This window comes from Oenanthe melanoleuca, chromosome 4A (genome assembly GCF_029582105.1).
Source record: "Oenanthe melanoleuca isolate GR-GAL-2019-014 chromosome 4A, OMel1.0, whole genome shotgun sequence".
NCBI lineage: Eukaryota > Metazoa > Chordata > Aves > Passeriformes > Muscicapidae > Oenanthe > Oenanthe melanoleuca.
The window spans coordinates 2,411,327-2,434,531 of NC_079338.1; the positions used below are offsets into that span (position 1 = coordinate 2,411,327).

Consider the following 23,205-nt stretch of genomic DNA (forward strand, 5'->3'; position numbering starts at 1 on the left):
CACTCAGTTACAAACAATATTGTATTACTCCTTTGTCTATTTTATTGTTTTCTGTGTCTAGCTATTTATAAACCTGTGCTCTATTTAATAAAAAAGTACATATGCTCCAGGCTTTAAAAGTTACTCTTTGAATCTTACCAAACTTACTTTCTTTTAAAAGTTTAAAACACTTGAAATTTTATACAAAAAAAAAAAAATGTGAAATTGCCAGAACAAAATGGAAGCAGGAAAACACTTCTATTTATTAAAAACTATGTGCTTTTTTTTTTTTTTTTTTTTTTTTTTTTTTTTTTTTTTTTTTTTTTTTTTGCTTAGAAATTCCAACAAAATGTTTTAAACTGGAGAACTTCTGTTATTCAGTTTTAGGGATGAAGAATGGAGAAGTGAGTGCTGGTTGGAATGTTAATGTAGGGCTGTTACAGTTCTTTGCATCTCAAAACATGTTGTCTCACGTTTCCTATTCTTTAAAGACTGTGCCTCCATCATTTTAGTGGCAATTATAAGCTCTGAAATAAAAATGTAGCATCCCAAGTCTGTTTTAAATCATATTATTTCATTTCCTTTAAATAGTTGTAGCTGTCTCAGCAAAAGGCCAAGGATGGGCTTCCAGGGTCACTCACCCTCTTATGTTAGAATGAAATTTCCCGTATTTTGGTTTGTGCCAATTAACCCTTGTTGTGTCACAATCAAGTTTAAGTTATATCCAAGTGTTCCCAACATGAAGAATTTTACTTTTCCTTAAGACACAACCCTGTAATTTCATCCTCTAAGACTGTCTCAGGCCTAGTATGCCCCATCAGGAGTGGAAACTGTCACTTTTAGCACTTGTGGTTTGGAAAATGCAGGTTTGTTGCACAAAACTTGTAACCAAAATATTTGGGACTGTTTAATTTAGGCTTTGAGGTATTTCAGGTTAAGGCAGTGTGTGAGCCTTCTTTCAAATGGAACTGTTCTGTTTTAGCTCTGGCTGAATTAAAAATAAATAAATAAAAAGCTAAACCAAAAGCTCATCAAGTAGCCTGGCCTAATCTGTGACAGATAAAAAAATCTCTGCATTAGTCTGGCTAGCAACCTTCATTGGGTTTCAAGAAATGCCAGTTTTAATAGAGAATTAACATTTGTTAAGACTCTTTTGAACCACTCCCTAGATGCTTTCAGTTCAGGGTGGCTGCATCATCTTTTAAGATGATCTTTCTTTTTTTTTCCCTTATTAAGTAACATTTTCAGACCACATCTCTGCAGAGCAGTATGACAAGGCCTTAAGGTCAGACTCTGATTCCAAATTCAGCATCTGCCTTGATAGCAGAGCTGTGCTATGGGCAATGTGAGGGTTTTTTTCTTTCCTTCCAGTTGACTGGACAATTTAAGTAGTAGCTGTGAATTTGTACCATGTCTGCTTGGTCATGAAGGAAAACTGCTGACCAGGTAAAACTGGGTTGTCTGTATCCCATTAAACACATCTCTAAAATAAATTTTTTAAGGCGAGTTGGAGAGCTGTACACACACACTCAGGTGCAGGAAAAAGACACAGAGCATTCTTCAGCATTTTTTAATTAACTTATCATTCAGTTTCATGCCTGGACAGCCTGAAGCCCTTTGTCCCTGCAGGAGCTGGGAATGAGGTTGTGCAGGCATTGGCCAGGTGAGGGAGCAGCCAGGACATGTCTGCCTTTATTCTCTTAGCACTGTGCCTGTTCTTCAGGCAGCTTTTCCTGCAGCTCCAGATCGGATCTCTTTATCTTTCCTCCACAATCCCTGTGCTTGAATATTGACCATCTCCCCCTGCAAGGAGAGCAGAGCACTCAGACCTTGTGCTGCAGCCTGGTTTTAAGGGCAGGCTTAAGCTGCAGTGGGTGGTTCTATAAGCAGGAAGTTTTCTGCAGGGTCACACGGTACAGATGGAGATGCAGATTCTTGTCTCCAAACCACAGCCCTCACAAACACACCCCATCAGAACCTGTGGCCTGCTTAAACTTGCACAGTCCTGTTCCTGTTGGATAAATGAAGCAGGATCTTGCAGGAGAGCTGTGCCAGTCTAAAGTACAGCTGCTGCCTCATATTCCTGGGAATGACTTCCTAGGATGGTCACAGGTCTCACCCCAGCTCCTTGGGTTTGTCATTACCAGCCCTTTGCCCTCCTGGCTTTGCTGCACTGGTTAATTTAAAAGTGCAGGGGTTGAACTGTTTGCACGGGCTTTTTTTCTTTCAATATTTGCAGTGTATTCTAAATATTTCACAACAGGAGGGAAGGACAGAGAGGTGACTCAAGCGTGGAAGTGAGCTTTGAATGTGTGTCTGAATCTCTTCTCCTTTCTTTGTAATCCCTTTTATAAGACACAAATTCTCTTGCCTGGGCCATTCCCCATCTGTAATTGTGTTCTGCCACCTCAAGTTCTCATGTGACATCCTCCCTATTCCTCTATCTCATGTTCTTCACACAAATAAATGGGGAAAAGCAAACAAGGATAAAACCAGACAACACTGAATGAGCTATGGCTGAACTTCTGCTGGAGCAATGATCTTTAAGTGCATCAAGATTGCTCCAGACTTGTTATCCAGTACTCTCCAAACCATTAGGATATAGTGGAGCTGGTCCTATTGAGTAGAGTACTCTTGGTCATTTTTATTTTTGGCTTGCTTAGTCCTTTCCTGCTGAATGTCCTGTCTGCCTGGGGATTCACTGGTGTCCTGCTGTCCCTTTTCCCTCAGCTGTGGCACAGGGATTCCTAAATCACTGAGGGTGCTCAGGTGTGACATTCCTGCTCCACACTTCTTTACCCCCAGGAGGTGACAGGCAAGCTTTTGAAATTAAAGCCTTGTCCTAATGAATGAACCCGTTTCCCAGGGAAAGCAGGAGGTGCTGCCAGGGCTGGGTTGTGGGCTGCAGCTTTCCTTTCTGAGTCAGCATGGAGGAATTTAACCTTTGCCTTCGGAGAAAGCAGCACAGCATGAAGTAGTACCGGAAGAAGGAAAGGGATTAATTTCAGAACAGTTAAATAGTTACAGATGCAGAGAACCCCTTCTTATCTCCTCACCAGAGTCCCTCTAAGGTTTGTTCACCTGCTGCCACTTCTGGCTTGGCAGGTGGAGGTGGCTCTGGCCAGCTGTGCTTGGAGCAGGCAATGCCAGCTCCTGAGGGGAGGCTGGAACCAGGAGCAGTTTAGGGCTTGACTCTCAGGCTTTGGTGAAGGCTGGATTCACACTGACACTTCCAGATGTCCCTGCCCACTGGGGACACTGTGAGCACTGTCCAGGGGCTCTGAGTTACAAGGTTGGGTCTGAATTGCTACGTCACAGGAGGGACCCCTGGGCACCCCCAGATTTACTCTGCTGTCAACACTGAGACCATTACTGGACCTAATTTAATTTGAACCTTGATTATAGAGTTACAGCAATATAAGATGGACTACAGCAGCACACATGGACAAACAAAAGGGATGTTTCCTGGTCTGCTCCATCCTGATTGGTGACCACCTCACAGGAGATTTCATGTCACCTGTCAGTTTGTTCCCACTTGTGTATTTCAGGGTTTATTGATGTGGGGACTGACACCTTTAACATGTCTTGGAGGCCCATCCAGGCTTTCCTGAGCCTTCTGACAAGTCTTGCAGCAGGAGACTCCCACCCTTCTGCCTCAGGCTGGCTGTTTTCACCCATGTGTGAGCGAGCAGTGCATTAGTCTGGCTTTCTAGGTACCTTTGTGTTTCATTTCTTGTCAGTGCATGCTGATTTGAATCAGAGAATCATTTAGGTTGGAAAAGACCTCTGAGACCACTGGATCTGATCTTTGACCCATCACTGCCTTATCAATGAGGCCAGAGCACTGAGTGCCACAGCCAGTCCTTTGAACATCTTCAGGGATGGTGCCTCCACACCTCCCTGGGCAGCCCATTGCAATGCTTAACAACCTTTTCCATGAGAAACTCTTCCTAATGTCCAGCCTGACTCTCCCATGGCACAACTGGAGGCCTTTTCCTCTGCTCCTGTCCCAGTTCCCTGGGAGCAGAGGCCACCCCCAGCCTGGCTGTCCCCTCCTGTCAGGAGTTGTGCAGAGCCAGAAGGTTCCCCCTGAGTCTCATTTTTCTCCAGGCTGAGCCCCTTCCCCAGCTCCCACAGCTGCTCCTCATAGGACTGACTCTCCAGACCCCTCCCCAGCTTTGTTACCCTTCTCTGGACTCTCTCCAGCACCATTCTGTCAGCAGAGACCTGACTTTGTTACCATCACTTTCTCAGCGGTGTCTGTACATTTTTGTGAGCGTGGCAAAAAAATAACCCTGTCAGCAACAGAAAGGCCTATCCTATGGGCAAAAGACAAAAGAACATGAGCTCCTTTTTTCACCCAGTACAGAGCATTGCACTGTGCTATTGTCACCCAGCTGCACTGCGTTGGAGGCTGCACGTATGTTGGGGAAGGTGATTTTTGGCTGCACCCACCAACCTGCTATGAGGGCTTGGAGTGACAGGACAACAGGGAATGGCTTTGAGCTGACAGAGGGCAGGATTGTCCCCAGCTCTGCACAGGGAGCAAGACCAGAGAAGGCACCAAAATGATCAGAGGGATGGAATATCACTTTAATGAGGACAGGTTGAGAGAACTGGGATTGTTCAGCCCAGAAAAATGAAGGCTTTGAGGCCTCCCAGTACCTGAAGGGAACCTGCTAGAAAGAGGGACAAAGACTATCTATGAGGGCCTGGAGTGACAGGACAAAGGGGAATGGATTCAAACTGAAAGACAGTAGGTTGAGATTAGCTATTAGCAAAAAAATCTTCCCTGACCCTCACTCTGTGAGTGGTAAGGCCCTGGCACAGAGCAGCTGTGGCTGCCCTGGATCCCTGGAAGTGTCCCAGGCCAGGCTGGACAGGGCTTGGAGCAGCCTGGGATAGTGGAAGGTGTCCCTGCCCACGGCAAGAAGTGGAACAAAATTCTATTTAAGGTCCCTCCCAACCCAAATCACCCCGTGATTCTGTCAAACCGTGCTGCTGCAAGGTGTATCCCTTCAAACAGTTGTTTCGAGAAGTATTTATGTAGGTGGCTTAAAAATATCCCAGGTTTTGTCTCATCCTTTACACTTGGCCTGCCCCAGGCCTACGGCTCAGCCGTGAAGTGGCTGCCCTTCCTCTGAAGGATTCCCAGCAGCGGGCACACGTTCAGACACCATTCAGGGGTGATTTTCCCTCAGATAAGGTGCGGACCCGTTAATTTGGTGCTCAGGGATAGAGCCCCGCGCTCTTCCCCGCGCCCTCAGGGAGCGGCGGCTGCGTGTGGGACGTGACCGGGGCCGGAGCCGCAGCCCCGCCCCCGAGAGGCGGGATGCCCGCTGACTGACAGGAGATCTGACCAATAGGAACTCAGAACGGACAGCACGGACCAATGGATGGCGAGAGGGGCGGGGCGAGGCGCTCTGGGTGGCGGCGGCGCGGGCGGCGCTGCGGCAGAGCGCGGAGGCGGCCGGGCGGAGCGGGTACAGCAGGAGCGGGGTCATTCCAGCCGGCAGCAAACATGTCTCTCTCCAACAAACTCACCCTGGACAAGGTGGATGTGAAGGGCAAGCGCGTCGTCATGAGGTGAGGCGTTGCGGGGGGAATGTGCGTGCCCTGAGGGCCGCCCTGCTCCATCCTCCACGCTGGGGCCGGGCCGGTGCCCCCGGCAGCAGTCCGTAGCTCGAGCCGGGCACGTGTCGATTTGTGCGGTTTTCGTTTCTTCTTTTTTTTTTCGCTCCTGTCTCATCATGGAGCCGGCCCGGCTCCCTGCAGGGACGTGGCGGCCGGGCAGGGTGTAAATCCCGGCCCGGCTCTGCCGCCCTGGATCACCCCGCTCGCCACAGGCGGCTTGAGGAGAAATCCTGCCAGCCTGCCGTGCTTTTATTCCGGAGAACTACCCCCAAAAAACGCTTATTTACTTGTTTGTTTTTTTTTTCCCTTAGTGAAAGTTGAAAAAGCATTGCAATAAACAAGTGAAGATACGGCTCTGCCCGGTTATTCAAATCCAATAATAATTCAGCATTTCGCAGCAGGAATAGAACCATAGAATCACAGAATGACCTGGGTTAGGAGGGACCTTAGAGCTTATCCCTTTCACCCCCATGCCAAGGATGCGAACACCTTTTGCTAAGGCAGGTTTCTTCAAACCTCTTCTAGCCTGGCCTTGGACACCTCCAGGGATGGGGCGTCACCGCACATCCTGGTCTGAAACCCTAAAATAGGCATTCATGGCTTATTTATAAAGCATCAGTGCCTGAAAGCCTAGTGTTGAAATCGTTGCCAAGTCCTGGGAGATAAGGGCACCAAGGTACACCGTGATATATCCTGCTCGAAATACTTTCATTACGGGGTAGTTTGTCCAAGGTCACTACAACGTGGTTACTACGTGTGTGTTATCTACTCTGTGAGTAGGAAGGGGTAGCAGAAGTATAGCTCCTCTTATTGGCAGTGTGACAGACAACTTGATCTTTTTACCCCTTGTTTCTTTAACTTTGTTTTGAACTAGTTCCCTAAAAATTTGATTATCAGAAAACAGCCTGTGTAGCAAGTACTGAAGAAGTTTATTCAGGATTCTGTGCACTTTCTAGGTCTGGTACAACAAAAGATCTTTCTGTCTCTGTAGAAGTCTATACCTGACTAATTTTTTGGCCATCTGACTGGGTTTTTTCCATTTCTGAGTCATGTTACAGAGAGCAGCCGTGCATTGGCAGGCGATGGGCTGGGTTTGCCCACTCAAAATCTCCTTAATTAATGCTAATTAATTAATTTTGCTGTTCTGTGAGGGGCTACCCAAAAAAAGCAGGTGAGCTGCCAGGCTCAGTATCTCCTGCCTGCATCTCACCCCTCTAAAACGAGTCACCACGTGCTGTCAGTAGTACTAAAATCGATACCTCTTCTTTTTGTTCTCACGTTCGTCGTAATTTTGGCTGCTTAGCTTCCGGTCCTGATGCCGAAGCTTCAGGAAAAGTTGAGAATGGGGAGGGCAGAGGGCTCAGGGGAGCTCAGATTTCAATTGTCTGCAGGGGTGAAGAAGGCTGAGCTGGACCTTTCTTTTGTAGTTTTGATGGCTCTGTAAAGCCAACTGTTCTTTTATTCTTTCCTTTTAGGATAATGGTGCTTTTCTTTGCCCCTTCTAGAACTCGACCACTGTGCTGTGGGGCTGCCAGTTCAATTTCTTTCTGCTCAGCTACTCTTGTTTTGCTGGCAGCTTTTGTCCTTCTTCCCATTTGTTTCACGTGCTGAGTGGGCTGCAGGGGGATTCATTCACTCATCTTGCTGAACTGGGATGTTCTTTAATGTGTAGAAGGATGAAGGATGCACACTCTGCTCTCTGCCACTCGCTTTTCCAGCCATGGGCGTTCCCTCAGTAGCTCAGTGAGCAATTTCTGCCTCGCGGTTATGCAACGCAGCTTCCTGCACATGGGCACAAGGGATGCCAGGAGAGCTGCTGAAGCTCCTCCCTGCCAGCCCTTCAGCTGGCACGGGTCAGGAAGTTACCTCAGGATCCAAGTCAGGTCTTCCAGGGAGAATGGGATAAGCCACAGCACTCGCTGCAGGGAGATTAGAGCTGCAGAGGACAGAAATTAAAGTTTCCTTGAACTGCCTGCTGGCCACAGCAGTCCAGCCAAGTATTTCAGAAACCTCATCAGAGAGCACAAGGTCACTAGTCGTTCATTCCCTTTTCTTTGGATGTTCCTTGTTGTGGAGCTGAAATAATATTGTTTAAAAAATAAAGAGTTATATCTAGATTTATTTCTGCTCAGCATTACTGCTGCTCTGGTCCTGATTAGGATGTGTTTGGTGGCTCAGCTTCCCTGAGTTATTCTAGCAATGGTTGTTCTCCATTTTTGGTGTTAGCACAAGCAGAAATGGCTGATAACACATTGATTTCAGAATGGAGCTTGTTGGCAGAGCAGAGGTGAACATCGGATTCTAAATTCTAATCTAATTCTAATTGTAACACTGCTTTTCTAACCAGCACCTTTACTGGCAGGTTCCCTCACTCATTTGTTGAATATTTAAAATTAAATAAATAAGTAATAAAATACAATTGTTGAATATTTAATTTTGCTTCTGTGGTTTTTTTTTAGGGTTGACTTCAATGTTCCAATGAAGGATCACAAAATAACAAACAATCAGAGGTGAGCTGTGATTTCCATCCCAGATGGAGGCCACAAAGTCTGCTGTGTCTCTCACTTCACCCCAGTACCTGGAACATTACCATGATTAAGCTGTCATTGCTCACACCAGAGTATTTAAGGTGTCAGAGAAAGTCCAGCAATTTTTAATTAAACACCCTGCAGTGGTTAGCAAACTACAGTTAACTGCAAGGCTGATACTCACTGTGGCTGCTGTGGAAAAAAAAAAATCTCTTACTTTAGACATTCTGAACTTCTTAAGTTGGCTATGACCATTTGACAGCCGCATCTCTTAGGCTGTATGTGAAAGTTGTCTCTGTTACTATCTCTGTGTCTCTTGCTTACCCTGGGGCTGTGGTAACTTGCTGTCTTTGTTAGAATAATTGTTGCAGTGCAGCACACAGAACCTGGGTTTAGAAAGAATGGTGCCAGATGTCTAGCCCTGCTTGTCTGCCACTTGCAGGCAGGTGCCAGTTTTGTTTACCACCATGTTCTCACTGCTCATCATTTCTCTTTTGGTGCAGGATCCCAGGGTAACCCAGGGAGCCTGGTAGTGTGTCCTGGCATTTCTTAGCTGAGTGATCAGCAGGATTTAGATTACAAAATGCATTTTAATTCCATGTCCTACATTGCCTGGAAGATAACAGTGAAGTGTATGAAAACAGGATGGGATGGAGAATTTTGTTGATGCTTTCTTAAAGAATTGTCATGCTCAGCTTTTGTGCTGTTTCTTTTGTTATTTTTTGAGGGACAACTCCCAGGGCTCATGTGTAAGTGGTACTACCCTGCCTGCCTGATAAACTCTAATTGAGTCCTTACTAATCAGTTCTCCTGTGCTATTACAGAATCAAGGCAGCTGTTCCTACCATCAAGCACTGTCTGGACCATGGGGCCAAGTCTGTGGTTCTCATGAGCCACCTGGGTCGCCCGGACGGTGTCCCCATGCCTGACAAGTTCTCCTTGGCCCCAGTAGCTGTGGAGCTGAAGGCACTCCTGGGCAGGTAAAGTGCTAAAGCAGCCTGGTGTGCAGCAGGCTCTCCCTGTCAGGGCAGCTGGATGTTTTTCTCTCACTAGGAAGTCACAGGTGAGGTTACAGAGTGTGTCTTGTGTTTGCAGGGAGGTCTTGTTCATGAAGGATTGTGTTGGTGCTGAGGTGGAGAAGGCCTGTGCTAATCCTGCTGCTGGCTCAGTCATCCTGCTGGAGAACCTCCGATTCCACGTTGAAGAGGAAGGGAAAGGCAAGGATGCTTCAGGGAACAAGGTGAAACTTCAAGTCTGGCTTTCTTGGGTGCCTGCTCTGGTCTTATCTGCTCTTTGCTGCAGATTGCTGAAGAGCCAGCAGCCTCTCTAAAGCACTGATTGGGAACCTGCTCTTAACTGGATGGCAGAGATCTTTAGCTCAGTGTGTCCCACTGTTGTGCAAAAGTTTTGAGTGGGATACAGTGAATTTCCAAGATGAAACAGCTCAAGTGAAAGGCTTTAGCTGTTAAAAAAGGAGAAAGAAACAAAATAGAGCTGTGCAAGAAACTGCTGCTTGTTCGGCTTCAGTTTTAGATCTCTAAAATGAAAATAAATTTGAAGACAGTTTGTTGCCACAAGTCCCATAAGAATGATGCTTCTTGTTTGGGTTACACGGCTAATATTTCTGCAGCACAGAGACTACCAAACCCTCCTCTCAGCCTGTCTGCTCTTCAGAGAAGTTTTCTAGAATCAGGCTGCCTTGCACCTCTGACATTTTGTTGAAGGTCAGCAGAGTGCTTGCTCCAGACAGCTGCTTTTCTTAGCAATGGTGACCCTGCTGGCTTTACAGGGGCCTTGCCTCTGGTCAGATCAGTTCTTGGAGGGAATGCTGACATGGACTGGTGCCCTTTATGGGCTGACACAGGACTCCTGCAGCTTAGGAACACAGCAGAGAGTTGATGAGCCTGTGCAGATGGCAGGGGGAAATTGAGCAAATCTGGAATTATTCACTGCTAGAACTGTGTGCCACTGCAAGTATAGTGGCAGGGAGAAGAGTGAGGCAAGAATTTAATTTTCTCTGGGAGAAATCCCTTGGTTTTGTGTGCTTCTGTAATTCCCAGGTGATTAAGCTGGGTGTGTGCATATGGAAGCACACACTGCATTGAGCACAACAGGGGATGTGCCAGGGACAGTGGTGCTTCTAGCAGAGGTGAAAGTCAGTGCTGTGGAAACAGTGATGCAGTTGCTGACTGGTGCTTTTTGCAGAGTAGATGCAGTGGTTCCTTCTGTCAGAGCCTCTTGTGTTCTGATCACAGATGGGACTGGTTCTAACTGGAGCACTTAGTCTGTACAGCCAGGCAGTTTGCTCAGTGAAGGAGCAGTTGGCATCATTGTTCTATAACTTGTGTGGTCCCTTGGGCTTGTCTCCTGCTCAAGCTGTTAAAAAGGGCCCCCAAAGCTGTGCTGAACTCTGTTGCTACCTCTTGGAGTGCCTTCCTGGCAGTGTCCCTGTGGTGTCACATCTGGGTGCTGGCAGAGGCCTCCTGTGGGGTGATGAACTGAGGGAGCAGAAAAGCCTTTGGAGAGGGGCTGGCCTGACTCCAGTCTGGGCTGTTCCCCTGCAGCAGGTGGCTGTCAGCTACCTCTGGGCAGTCCCCTGCTGCCCTAGTGAGCTCTGCTGGCTCCTCATGGTGGGAAGGAAAGCTGAACTGCATAAGCCGTCCTGTGAGGATTTGGTAGGATGCTGGGAGGAGTCTTAACAGAAATACACCTGTTTATTGGTTCATCCTCAATGCAGTTGCTAAATCAGTCTTTCAAGAGCTCAACTTTTTACCTATGTCCCTTGGAGACTGTGCTTGCTTTGTTCAGTGAGTGAGCATGAATTTGTTTAGCCTGACCTCAGCATTGCCTTGTCTCTCTATACCCTTCCTGTGCTACCTGTGTTCACCACACAGCACTGGAAATCTGTTGGAGAGAGACTGAAAGGTTCATGGTGCTGCAGTTCAGAAGTGGGAACAGTTTCAGCAATAATATTTAGTCTAGGGTAGCTTAAAGTGGAATTTAAACCATTTAAACTTCATTATTTCTGCTGCACTGGGAAAAAGCAAATGAAGATACTGGTTAGATTATTCAGAGCCAAAGCCTCTGGGTACAAACTTATTCTTTCTCTTTTTAGATCAAGGCTGAGCCTGCAAAAGTGGAGGCTTTCAGAGCCTCTCTTTCCAAGCTGGGAGATGTCTATATCAATGATGCTTTTGGCACTGCACACCGAGCTCACAGGTGGGTTCCCATTTCCCTTCCACAGGCAGAGCTGCAGAACAATATCTGCTGTGGAAACACATCAAATATTGCCCCTGAGCTCCTTTTGGGCTTGTCCCACTGTCACTGTGCTGTGTTTGTTCTCAGTAGTGGATTTACTGGAGGTAGTTGTCATCAGTGTATGCTTCTTCAGGTTTGTCTCTGGGTACAGGAGAAAGCTGAAACAGGATCTTAAGACTTGCATTGGCTCTTTTTAGACTTGGAAGATCTGAAAGTTACTTAGGGCTTGTATAAATTGTCCTGCAATCAACAATCCTGCAAACAACAGCCCTCTTTTCCAAAATATTAATCACTTCAGAGTGATTATTTTTACATATGTGTACTTGCAGGCTGCAGTAATCCTCTTGGAAGAAGAATTCCCTGCTCTTGGCTATTGTGTCCTCCAGTGTCTTGGATCACTAGTTGAGATGATAAATGTCTTGCAAATCAATATTTCTGTGCAAAACCAATGTCAGAAATTATTCATGGACAGCTGTCTTATGACACTAGGAAAACAAAGCCCCTGTGTGTGTTTTCATGCAGGTGGTAGCTGTTCTCATTGCAACAGCTGACTAATGGGTTGATTTTGTAATGCTGTGAGACATAGGAGTGTTTCTACATGTAAATTTTTCCTTTCCTCACTTTACTCTTTAATTTTGCAGCTCCATGGTAGGTGTCAATCTGCCTCAGAAGGCTGCTGGCTTCCTCATGAAGAAAGAACTGGATTATTTTGCCAAGGCCCTAGAGAGTCCAGAGAGGCCCTTCTTGGCCATTCTTGGAGGGTAAGACTGAAGAACATTGTGACTGTATTTCTCTAACTCCCCTAACAAATGGCATGTTATTTTTGCTTGGTTTAAGCAAGTGCTTTCCTTTAAGTGTACCTGCAGTTCAGATTTGTAGCTGACTCCTGAGATGTGAGATGTGGATTAGAGAGGAGCTAACTGATACATCTGCTCTGTGATGATACAATCTGGCTGCTCACTGTCTCTCCTGACCTCTGAAGTTCCCCAAATTGAGACAGTCTCTAGCAGTTTTTTGCCCAGCTGAGCCAGGAGAGCAGTTAGAGCCACGTGATGGCCCAGACATTGTCAGTGACCTTTCCCCCCAGTTCAGGGTTCAGCAGTGCTCAGGCTCAGCACTCTGTAAACTGCCACGACCTCTCATTGTGCAGTGGGGCCCTGCTGGGGCTGCATGGGCTCTGCCCTGCCCCAGCACCTGGTGTGCAAAGGGACTGGAAGGTGCACAACCAAGTGCACATCTCCTGTGCAGAAATACTTAATTGCAGCCAGTTTTCATCAGATGTGTGCTCAATCCAGCACAGCAGCTCTGTAAGGTGCATTTCATCAAGTGAATTAACTTGGCTGGGCAGTCAGGGGAAATCAGGCTCTAAAGGGCCAAATGAGGTTTATATTTAAATAGAAAAGAAGATATGGAGGGCTGAATAATGCTCTAGTAAGTTGAATTTTAATGCTGGCCTGCTAACTTGTGAAATTCTCTTTTTGCCCATTCCTAACAGTTCTTTTGTTGGATCGTTCTCTAGAACAGCCTTGACATACCATAGTCACAATATTAATAATTCATTCTTTTTCCTTTTCTCTCTCACCAGAGCCAAAGTTCAGGATAAGATCCAGCTGATCAATAACATGCTGGATAAGGTCAATGAGATGATCATTGGTGGTGGAATGGCATTCACCTTCCTCAAAGTGCTCAACAACATGGAGGTAGGAGAACAATTCTGTGTCTGCTCCTAGTGAAGAACATGGTCTCAATGCCCCTTATATGTCCTGGGATTGAGCACTGGCTATCTTGGCTCTCTGCAAGAGTAGGGAGCACTGAGAAATTACTTGACAACCCCTTTGCAAAACTCAGATTACTGCTGTGTCTCTCCATGTGCTTTAGGAAAACAGTCTTTCCAGAATTGCTGCCTGAGCAGCATGGGTTCTGATGTTCTCTCATGACCAGGAGCTAAACAGATGCCTCTTATTTTTCCCAAATGTTTCCTTTAGATTGGCAACTCTCTGTTTGATGAAGAGGGATCAAAAATTGTCAAGGACCTGATGGCCAAGGCCGAGAAGAATGGTGTGAAGATCACTCTGCCTGTTGACTTCATCACTGCTGACAAATTTGATGAAAATGCACAGACTGGGGAGGCCACAGTGGCTTCAGGCATTCCTGCTGGCTGGATGGTAGGTTTGAATGGGAAAGGGGCTGACAGGAGGGGCAGAAAGGAATAGGGTGGGTAGGACACCTCTTAAAGGAGTAGAAAGAGTAATTGTGAGCCTTGGCAAATGATTCTGAGGGTAGTCAAGCTGTGTAGGGTTGGTTGGTTTAATGAAATTGAAGCCCTGTTGTTTGTTCTGAGTTCTTAGTCTTAAGTAGCTTCTGTGAGATTTGGATTAAAACACCAAAATTCCTCTCCCAGCTTGCAGACATGAATGCAGTAGAAATCCCTTTTATTTGACTGGAATTTAAGTAGGGTTGGCAAAGTTTTCTATGTAAGGCTTCAAGAATCTGATACTGATTTGAAATTGACTTACTGGTGTTAGGAAGATAAATACCACCCCAGACTCTACCTTCCTGCAGCAGCTGCTGACAAATCTGTCCCTGCATACAGAGAAACTCTTGTTCATGACTGGGGTGAGGGGGATTTGAGCTGGGGGATCAGCAGTGAGTGTATCTGTGCCTTCTCTCACTTCCCTTAGGGCCTGGACTGTGGCCCTGAGAGTGTGAAGAAGTTTGTTGAAGTTGTGGGAAGGGCCAAGCAGATCGTGTGGAACGGTCCAGTTGGAGTCTTTGAGTGGGACAAGTTTGCCAAAGGAACCAAAGCCTTGATGGACAAAGTGGTAGAAGTAACTGGAAAAGGCTGCATCACCATTATTGGTAAGTGTTTGTTCTTATTTTTCTAAATGCATGGAGGAGGCTTGTGGTGGCCAGCACTGTGATTAAAAATAATGGTCAATATATTTTCCTCACATTCTCCTCTGGCCTTCAGCTTGGGCCTTCAGTTGGACAAAATCTGAATTTCTTGTGTATCTCATGGATTCTGTTTGTGCTACAGGTGGTGGAGATACAGCCACTTGCTGTGCCAAGTGGAACACTGAGGATAAAGTCAGCCACGTCAGCACAGGAGGTGGTGCCAGCCTGGAGCTGCTAGAGGGTAAATCCTCTTTTATCTTTATTTGTTTGAGTGAATGTGGAGTTCTGGGTACTCTACCATGTGTTGGCAGTCAAGAAAGCACATCAACAGAGTTTTTTCTGTTCCACCATGTGAAGTCCTGTAGCTTTGGCGCCACAAGCTCCTCTTGCTGCTGTTCTGTAGCCCTCACACGGGAAGAGAGGAAGGAAAATGGAATATTCCTGCAAAAAGCACAGCGTGCCTCTCCCAGAAAATAGATAGAAAACAAGAGTGGGCTGGATTTTGTCACTTATCCCTCAGGATATGTCAACCAGCCTTTTAAAATGCCCAGTTTCTGTTAGGGAAACCTCATCAGAACTGGAATTCTTGCCAGAAGTCTCCTCTTCTCATTTGGAATTCCTTTGGTTTTGGGGAGCCCTCTGGTGCTCACCGACAAACCTGCACGAGGGCACTTGGAATTCAAAATGGTGAGGATGGCCGGGATTCTTGTAACGAGTTCCATTGTTCTCTAAACGACTTTTCATTTCCTCTGGTAATTTGCCGTTTCCCAGTGTGTGTAAATTATCCAGTGCTCTCAACTCCTCTGCAGAGGAGAAACTTCAATAAACTGCCTTGCAGCTGCTGTTTGCAGGAGTGAGATGGGAGACAGAGCTTTTGTTTCTGTTGCCTAGGGAGTGATGGAGAAGGGAAAGAATGCAGATGGCTTGAAGGAAATGCTGTGTATTCAAAAGCCAAAACTTGCTACGTTTTGGCCCAAAATATGGGTTTGTGTGTGTGATCTTTTAAATGTAACGGAAGTCTGGCTAATTAGAAAAGCTGCTGAAAATGAAAAAGGGGGGAAAAATCCCTGAAAACTCAACAAACTAGTGAGTTGTGAATAGTGTTACAATTCAGCCCTGCTGTATAGCTTGAGCATTAGAAGGTTGTTTTCTGAGGAAAGGCAAAACCAGAGTGGTGTCTGTTCATTATTAAAGTAGGACAAACAGCTAAAAATGCTTCAGAAAATGTTGCACTATATTAATCTAGGCCCTTGTACTCAAAGATGAGCATATTCTTTGATTCCATCAGTTGGAAAGAGACATGTAAATGTCTCAACCTCGGTGTTTTAGTTATTTGAAGACCTGAGACTCATAGGAGGATTTTCCTCTTAATTAATTCTTAAAATTTCCACCATGCTCTTCAGAATTCTATTTACATGCCACTAGGGATTTAAGAAAGTATGTAGCAACTCCCTAAATCCAATCAAAATCTGTTTGCTATCAAATTTAATAGAAAAGGATATTGGGTGTTTGGATTTGGCCCTAACAGAGACTTGGACAGAAATGTGCCATTACTGTTAATTGAGGATTGATGGCTGGGCTGTGTTAAGAATCTCTGCTGATATCTGAGTGCAGCTGTGCTCTGGGTGGATTTACTGTGTGGAGCAGGTCCATGGAACCACCGTGATCAAGGTGGAGCCAAATCAATTCCTGATTTACTTTTAAAAATGACATCCCTTTGAACATTGCAAAGTTGTTTGAGCACAGAGAGATCTTTAACCCTGCTGTGCTGTGTTTCCCCTCCCCCAGGTAAGGTTCTCCCTGGTGTGGATGCCTTGAGCAACGTGTAGAGAGCAGAGCCCCACGCCCGGTCCCGTGCACAGCCCCTGAGATCCAGCACTTCAGCGCTTCCGTATCCAGCTCTGCCAGAGGCACATCCCAGAATGAAACCTGGAGCGGGACCTTGGAGCACCAGGCAGCAGCAGAGAGCTGAGACCTTTTCCGACTGCAGTTTACATGGTGTGGGTTTGTCCACTGTTACCCCACTTGAATTAACGTAGTGAGTTGAAGCTGTTGTTGTGAATTTAGAGTGTATATATTTATATTTTGCCTTTTCAAAGAGATTAATCCCTGTTAGACGTTTATCTCAGGAGTGCACTGTCCAGCTTCCATCCTAGAGGCATTTTCATCACTTGACACGGTTCAGAAACCAGAGGGGACTCCAGTTTTTTGGAGGTTGGTTGTAATAGCTGCTGAATAAACATATTTAAAGTGCTCCCAGTTTGTATGTTGTCCTTATTTCAGATGTTTGGAATGATCTGCGTTAAAATACCTTCTAGCATCTAAAATCTGAGCTATTTTTCCTATTTGCTCTAATTATAATATTTCCAAATCTCCTTTTGTGTTTGTCCAGTGGTTCTATAAGCACCCAGTCATCATCAAAGTGAACTTGGTTGAGGAAGTAAATTGCCACAGATGTGCTGTTATGTTAAAACTTCAATGCCCCTCAAAGTAAGATGAAATTTTAAATGTGCAAATCAAGTAAGCAATATGCAAGTTCAACTGCTTGTAATCCAGAGAACTTGCCTCATAGTGGGCAACTAATGTATTTAATGTCAATACAGGGGGAATTTTGAAGACTGAGACAGGTAAAAATGAAGTCCCTAGCAAACAGAATTGCAGTGTGACTCTGTTCAAGTTTGTGGTCCTAAAAGCACTGAATGTAGCATGGTAAAACTGCACAGTTGGACACTGAGGGTTGTGTGTGGCTTCAGCACATGGCAGAATTGCAGGTACTGTCAGGGAAGGCCCAGCACTGTGATTCCAGTGCCTGGAGCTGGATTTCCATGTGGGCTGCAGGGCCCAAATGTGAGCACAGGGTGCCTCAAAACCAAACCTGGGACTCCTCCAGCCTCAGCTTTGGGTTATGGCAGCAGTCACGGCTCTGCTCTGAGGAGAGGCACTGCTCCAGCTGAACTGCTGGTGGATCTTCCTGCTGGATCCAGGAAAAGTCAGTGCTGTGGGGCAGCCATGGCCTGGTTTGGTTCCCAGTGAAATCCCCAGCAATGTTTGCTCCCAGGAGATTCTGCACAGCACAAAGCATTAAGGATGGACCATGGAGGGAGTCCCTGAGGTAAGCAGCAGGTCACAACACAGACTCTGCTTTTCAGTTAATTTCTATATATAAAATATTACCAAAATGAAATAAAAGTATGTGTTAGAACAGACACACTCTGCCAAATTTTACCTGGTCGTGGGGCGGTGTGAATTAAGACCCAATAATGCTGAAGTGTGATAAAGCTGCTCTGAAATAAATACTTGTTACAGTTTAAAGCCAAAAGTGATTATTGCAAAGAAAGTAGAAATAATGCAAATTACTGCAGCTTTGTGGTCTCCTCTTCCTCCCCTCCTTTGTAACTCTCCCAAGCATTGTCTGCTGGCACATGAATGATGCACATTTTTGCTGGGCTGTGCTCATGTTTTCCAGGCAGGGTGCAGACCTCCGACAGCTGCAGGAAGGAGGCAAAGAAAGGAGGAGGCTTGTCAGCTGCAAAAAGACCATGGATTTTGGAAATCCAGTACTACAAAAACAAACATTCCACCATGTCTTGTAACAGATCCTCCTTGTCTGGCTCTAGCAAACAAGGCCTCGTGACAGCACAGCCCATTTTTGTGTCAGTCTTGTGCCCCTGTGCTGCTGGACTCCCATGGAGCAATAACAGACTTTCCCCCAGCCCTCCTTTCTGGGTATTTACAGTGCAAGGTTGGTGTGTGGCCACTACCTCTGCTGCCTTTTTCCTCTCTCCATCAAAAGCTATCTCTAATTAAGTACAGCAAGCACTAATAATGCTCTGTACACACAGATGTCTTTGCTTATAAAAGCATTTTTCCACCAGACTTTGGATGCTTCTTACTCACATCTCTAAAACATCCTTTTGTTTTCTCCTGGCTTGTTTTGTGTACTGTCCTGTGTTCAACACAGGAAATATGGCACAGCAGGGCCAGAGAGATAGTCAGCTTTAAATAAAATTAAATTGTAAATAAAAATGGATGAAACACATAAACATGAGACCACAGGAGCTGAACACTTGATGGCCAGTAGCTGAGTATTTCAGTGATGGAGTTTCCAGGGCCTTTCTTTAAGTTTTGCCTGCTCACACTTCTTTGACAGGTTGGCTTTTACAATTTTATTGCTTTCATTGAGAGTTTCTGTTGGAAACATTATGGAAGAAAGATTAGAAGCAAAGCTATTGCAGAAACCTCATGATGTGATGAAGGTAATAGAGCAGGTTCAGGGGGCTGATAATAAGAGCCAGGTGAAATAAAAAGTAAAAACTTAAATCTTTGGCCACAGCAACCCTATGGAAGACTTGAGGCTGGGGCAGAGGGGCTGGAAAGTGCCTGGAGGGAAAGGCCCTGGGGGTGCTGGTGAACAGCAGCTGAACAAGAGCCAGGTGTGCCCAGGTGGGCAAGAGGCCACTGGCACCTGGCCTGTCCCAGCCATGGAGTGGCAGCAGGACCAGCACAGTGACATCCCCCTGACTGGGCACTGGTGAGGCCACTCCTCAGTGCTGTGTTCAGTTCTGAGCCCTTCAGAAAGGACATGGAGGGGCTGGAGCATGTCCAGGGAGGGGAACAGAGCTGGGGAAGGGGCTGGAGCCCCAGGAAGGGCTGAGGGAGCCGGGGAAGGGGCTGGAGCCCCAGGAAGGGCTGAGGGAGCCGGGGAAGGGGCTGGAGCCCCAGGAAGGGCTGAGGGAGCCGAGGAAGAGGCTGGAGCCCCAGGAAGGGCTGAGGGAGCCGGGGAAGGGGCTGGAGCCCCAGGAAGGGCTGAGGGAGCTGGGAAAGGGGCTCAGCCTGGAGAAAAGGATGCTCAGGGGGAACCTTCTGGCTCTGCACAACTCCCTGACAGGAGGGTGTGTGTCGTGCTCTGCTCCTAAGCAACCAGTGCTAGGCCAGGGGAGGTTCAGGTTGGATATCAGGAAGAATTTCGTCACGGAAAAGGTTGTTAAACATTGGAAGGCGATGGAGCCCCCATCCCCGGAGGTGTCTATCCCCGGACGTGGCACTCAGCGCTCCGGGCTGGCCGACAAGCCGGGCATCACTCACAAGCTGCTCTCCATGCTCTCAGAGCTCCTTTCCAGCCGCGGTGTCTCCGCGATTCCCCCGGGCCGAGGCGCAATCCCCGCCGGCGCCCGGCGCTCCTCCGCCCTCACGGAACTACAGCTCCCGGCCGGCACCGCTCGCCGCCCCGCCGGGGGATGCCGGGCGCCGTAGTCGCAGCCGCCTGCTGAAAGTTCCCCACGGCATCGGCGGGGGGCCCTGGCCGCGGCTCCCCGGCGCGGCTCAGCGCCTGCCGGCCCGCGGGGAGCGGCCCGCCATGGACGTGAGGGCGAGCGCGGGGCCCGGCGCCCGCGGGGTAAGGGCGCTGTGAGGGGCTGAGGGGCCGCGGGGCGAGGCCGCCGCCCGGCGCGGGGAAAGGCCGGCGCGGAGCCCTCAGCACCGCCCGGGACGGGCCCCCGAGCGGGGCAGGGCGGCCGGGAGTTGTCCCTGCCCTCACGGGGATCTGCTCCTCCTTTGCCCGGCGGTGCTGCGGCTCAGCCCGCGCTGGTCGGGGGTTCTGGGGAAGGTTGGGTGAGGGGAGGTGGCGAAGCTCCAGGGCTGCTGAGAGTGTGTGGGAGCGTTCCCTGCTCTCTGTCCGGCCTCTCCTCGGCTCCACTGCCACGTCCACTGCTGGGGATGTTTTGGTACCCGCGCCTCTGCCCCAGAGGTGGTTCCTGCTCTGCCCTTCTCCCCGAGCTCGCCCGCACCTGCCCCAGCTCTGAATTGAACAAAAACACCTCCAAATCCTCCTGCTTTGATCTCTGAGTGAGCAAATTCGGAGGGTGATAACCCCCAAAGGGTTAAAAGCTTTGCATCCGTGCCTGGGTTCGGCCACCCCCGGTGCGGTCTGGGCTTTGCGGATTTCATTCACAGACTGAGTCAGGCAGCGCCATAAATATTCACCGTGACTTCTTCCACATGGTCTAAGCAGCTCAAAGCCCGTCTGCCTCACTTCCAGGATACTTTCTGGGGAAGGTAAGGGCTGGAAAGCCAAATCTTCAGTGTGGAGGAGCAGTGGTGGACACAGAACCGGGGTGATGTTGAACACCTGCTGCTTTTCCTGGTGCTGGCTGCACGTGGTGGGATAGCCCAGCACTTCCATATTTCATAACTCATATTTCATAATTTCACAACATCCAGACCCTGACTCTGGTGCAAAGAAGATCTCCACTCAGTTTTCAGGTTAAAATTGTCAGCATCACCTCTGATAAATGATTCTCAATTCAGCCCTAGTGCAGTATTTCCCATTTTAGTTAATTTTCATTTTTATTCCTCTTTCTAATGAAAATTTTTTATTAAGCATCTAATCACATCCTAGCATTTCTCATCAGCAAGGCTCAAGGTGCTTTACAAAAGAGGGAAGAATATGATTATTCCAATTATCCGTATTAAGGCTTAGGTGTTGGGCAGCTTCTGCAGATAATATAGGCCATAAGTAATTAAAAGTACAATCTAATTAGGAGAAATCCCCAGTTGTAAACTGAAGTGCCACTGTAGTGAAGAAGGCAGTGTCCAAAGGCATGGCCTTGTAACCTAATCTCCCTGATCAGAACAGTATCCCATTAACCCACAAATCTCCCCTATCCTGACCTGTCTGCCCCAAGGATAGGTAATTCCATGAGCAGGATCCAAGGGAGGTAGTCTCAGTGACCAGAAGCAGCCTGGAGAGTGTTCTATTGTAGTTCCTTGGTGTTTGACTAAAGGTCTTGTGTTTACCAAAATACCCAGCCTGAGCTGAGCAGGGTTGGACATAGAACTGATGGAGTATTTTAGCAGAAATAGGGTTCAGAAATAAGAAGCATTGCTCAAACTGGAGTCCAGAAGATACAAAAAAATGTTGTAGCCTGGATCCAGTTCATCCACAACCTAAATAGAATTCTGACCTGAAACTTGCTCTGAGCTCCTTGTCAAGTTTCATCAAAGTTGGACATGGGCTTTCCTGTTTGAATTTAGTTTTCTTGTGCTGAGCTGGGTCTGTGTATTCCAACACCTGCTTGTCCTTCTGGGGGCTGGCTACATCAGGATCACTGTTTATCCACATAGTTCAGCAGCAGGACTATGTGGATGAAATCCTTGTTCTCATTCCAAGTACCTGCTGTCACATCTGAGTTATTCTGTGGGAATGTTTTTGCTCTGATCTCTGGTTACCCAGCGCTCAGCGATGACCTAATTGCAACCTTCTCGTTAGGCAGAGAAATTTCTGAGCTTGGCTTTGCAGTTCACCTTCTCAGCAAGTAAATCTCTGCTCTGTAACACCATCTACCATCATTTTAGCCCGGTGTTTGTGAGTGATCATGAGGCTGATGAGGGCAGTGTGTGTAACTTCTCCCACTGCACCATGGCAATGTTTAACTCAGAGCAGGTATAGATCATGCTGTCAATGAAAATTCCTGAGCTTGGTGATCTCTAGCAGCTTTCTTACCACTAAAGGAACTGCACCTGTGTTAGTCTGGTGTTGTGTAATTTCCTTGTGAGTTGGTGATCTAAGAGCAGCTACAAATAAAGCTGAAAAAGCCCAGACTACCTTTCTGCCCAAGCCTGATGGGGCTTAATCTGGGCCAAACTGGTGTAATTTTCAAATGTAACTCAAAGGGATGCTGATTGCAAGTTACATTGAAATTAGTCCCCAAGTCCCTTAGGGTCTTGTACAGATCTGTAACTTATATATCTCTGCTGTAATTTCTTCATCTGTATCGTGTTACCTGTAGGTCAGTCTCACTGCTGGAATCTCTGAGAAGTGAGGCATGGCTGGAGCTCCCAGGAATGCTGGTGGTATTGGGAGTGTGCTGCACATGGCAGGGGAGGACCTGAAGAGATGGGGAAGCTGGGAATGCAGACATTTTGAGCAGCAGAATAAGGGAAGGTGAGAGGGAAAATTAGAAAAGTCAGGAATAAAACCTAAGCCACCACCAGGGTTGTAGATGATGATGGGTTCCCTAAGAACATTCTCATGTGCTGCTTAGGAGAAGAGAAGAGCTTTCCTGGACAAGTGCATTTGCACATAATAAAGCCTTTGGTTTCTTCCCTTGCATTTGTAGAGGACTCAGATCTTTCTTTCCCTTAGCCCAGGAGACATTCCCATTTCATTTCCTTTCCCATTTCTCATTTCCTTTTTACCAGTGTTTGGAAGGAGATGAGGCACTGTTGGGCTCCCTTATTAACTTAGTCTGTGGGAAGCTCCACATAAACCCCTGAATTTCCCAGTCCTGATAGAAGGAGGTGTTTGTGGAGTTGAACACAAGGTGGAGGTTCCTGCACAGGGAGGGTTTGTTGCTGTCCCAGTCCTGAGCCTGTGACTCTTCATCCTGCCTTGCTTTGAAGTCTGAAACTCAGGAGTCTGCATTAATGATCAAGGGGCAGAGCTGAATGTGGAATTCCTATGGCACAAAGGTAAAGGTGTGGGTAGGAATGTGGGAAGAGAATATTTTAAGAGCAGTCTGGCATGTATAGTTAATAATATTAAAAAAGTAATCATGGTAATTTCCTATAGGTGCTCAGGTTCTCAAGGCTTTGAGCATCTTCTCATCCCTTGTAGATCACTGGTCTCTGGCTGGATCCTGTCATGTCCACAATATTAAATTCCTTGAAGAGTAGAAAACTTCAGATTTCAAAACTCTTGTCCTTCTCTGCAGTGGGAACCTTGCTCTTCCTCCTTAGGCAGGAATGTCTGTTCCTCATGGAGTGTTTCAGAGCTGTGCTTGGCATTTGGCTGTCACTCTGTCCCCCTCTGCCAAGTGTCAGTGATCCTGAATGCTTAAAAAGTTCCTTGGGACTCTCAGCAGATGTGAAGCTCTTCTAAATTTGAGTTCTGTCAGGAGCAGAATGCATTAGA

At 47.1% G+C, this 23,205-nt stretch overlaps 2 protein-coding genes across 2 annotated transcripts in view; both read left to right on the top strand.

Moving 5' to 3' along the window:
* Positions 1 to 5,395: 5,395 nt before the first annotated feature.
* Positions 5,396 to 16,548, top strand: PGK1 (phosphoglycerate kinase 1). Its single transcript, XM_056491131.1, has 11 exons — positions 5,396 to 5,565; positions 8,073 to 8,123; positions 8,966 to 9,121; positions 9,237 to 9,381; positions 11,257 to 11,360; positions 12,041 to 12,160; positions 12,985 to 13,099; positions 13,385 to 13,564; positions 14,081 to 14,258; positions 14,437 to 14,535; positions 16,083 to 16,548. The coding sequence occupies exons 1-11, from the start codon at positions 5,501 to 5,503 to the stop codon at positions 16,121 to 16,123; spliced, it is 1,254 nt and encodes a 417-aa protein (XP_056347106.1). The 5' UTR covers positions 5,396 to 5,500; the 3' UTR covers positions 16,124 to 16,548.
* Positions 16,549 to 19,517: 2,969 nt separating this feature from the next.
* Positions 19,518 to 23,205, top strand: part of AMOT (angiomotin) — a 57,152-nt gene continuing 53,464 nt past the window's right edge. The window contains exon 1 of the mRNA XM_056491133.1: positions 19,518 to 19,689. The gene's annotated coding sequence lies outside the window, so the exon portion shown is untranslated. The remainder of the gene's footprint in view (positions 19,690 to 23,205) is intronic.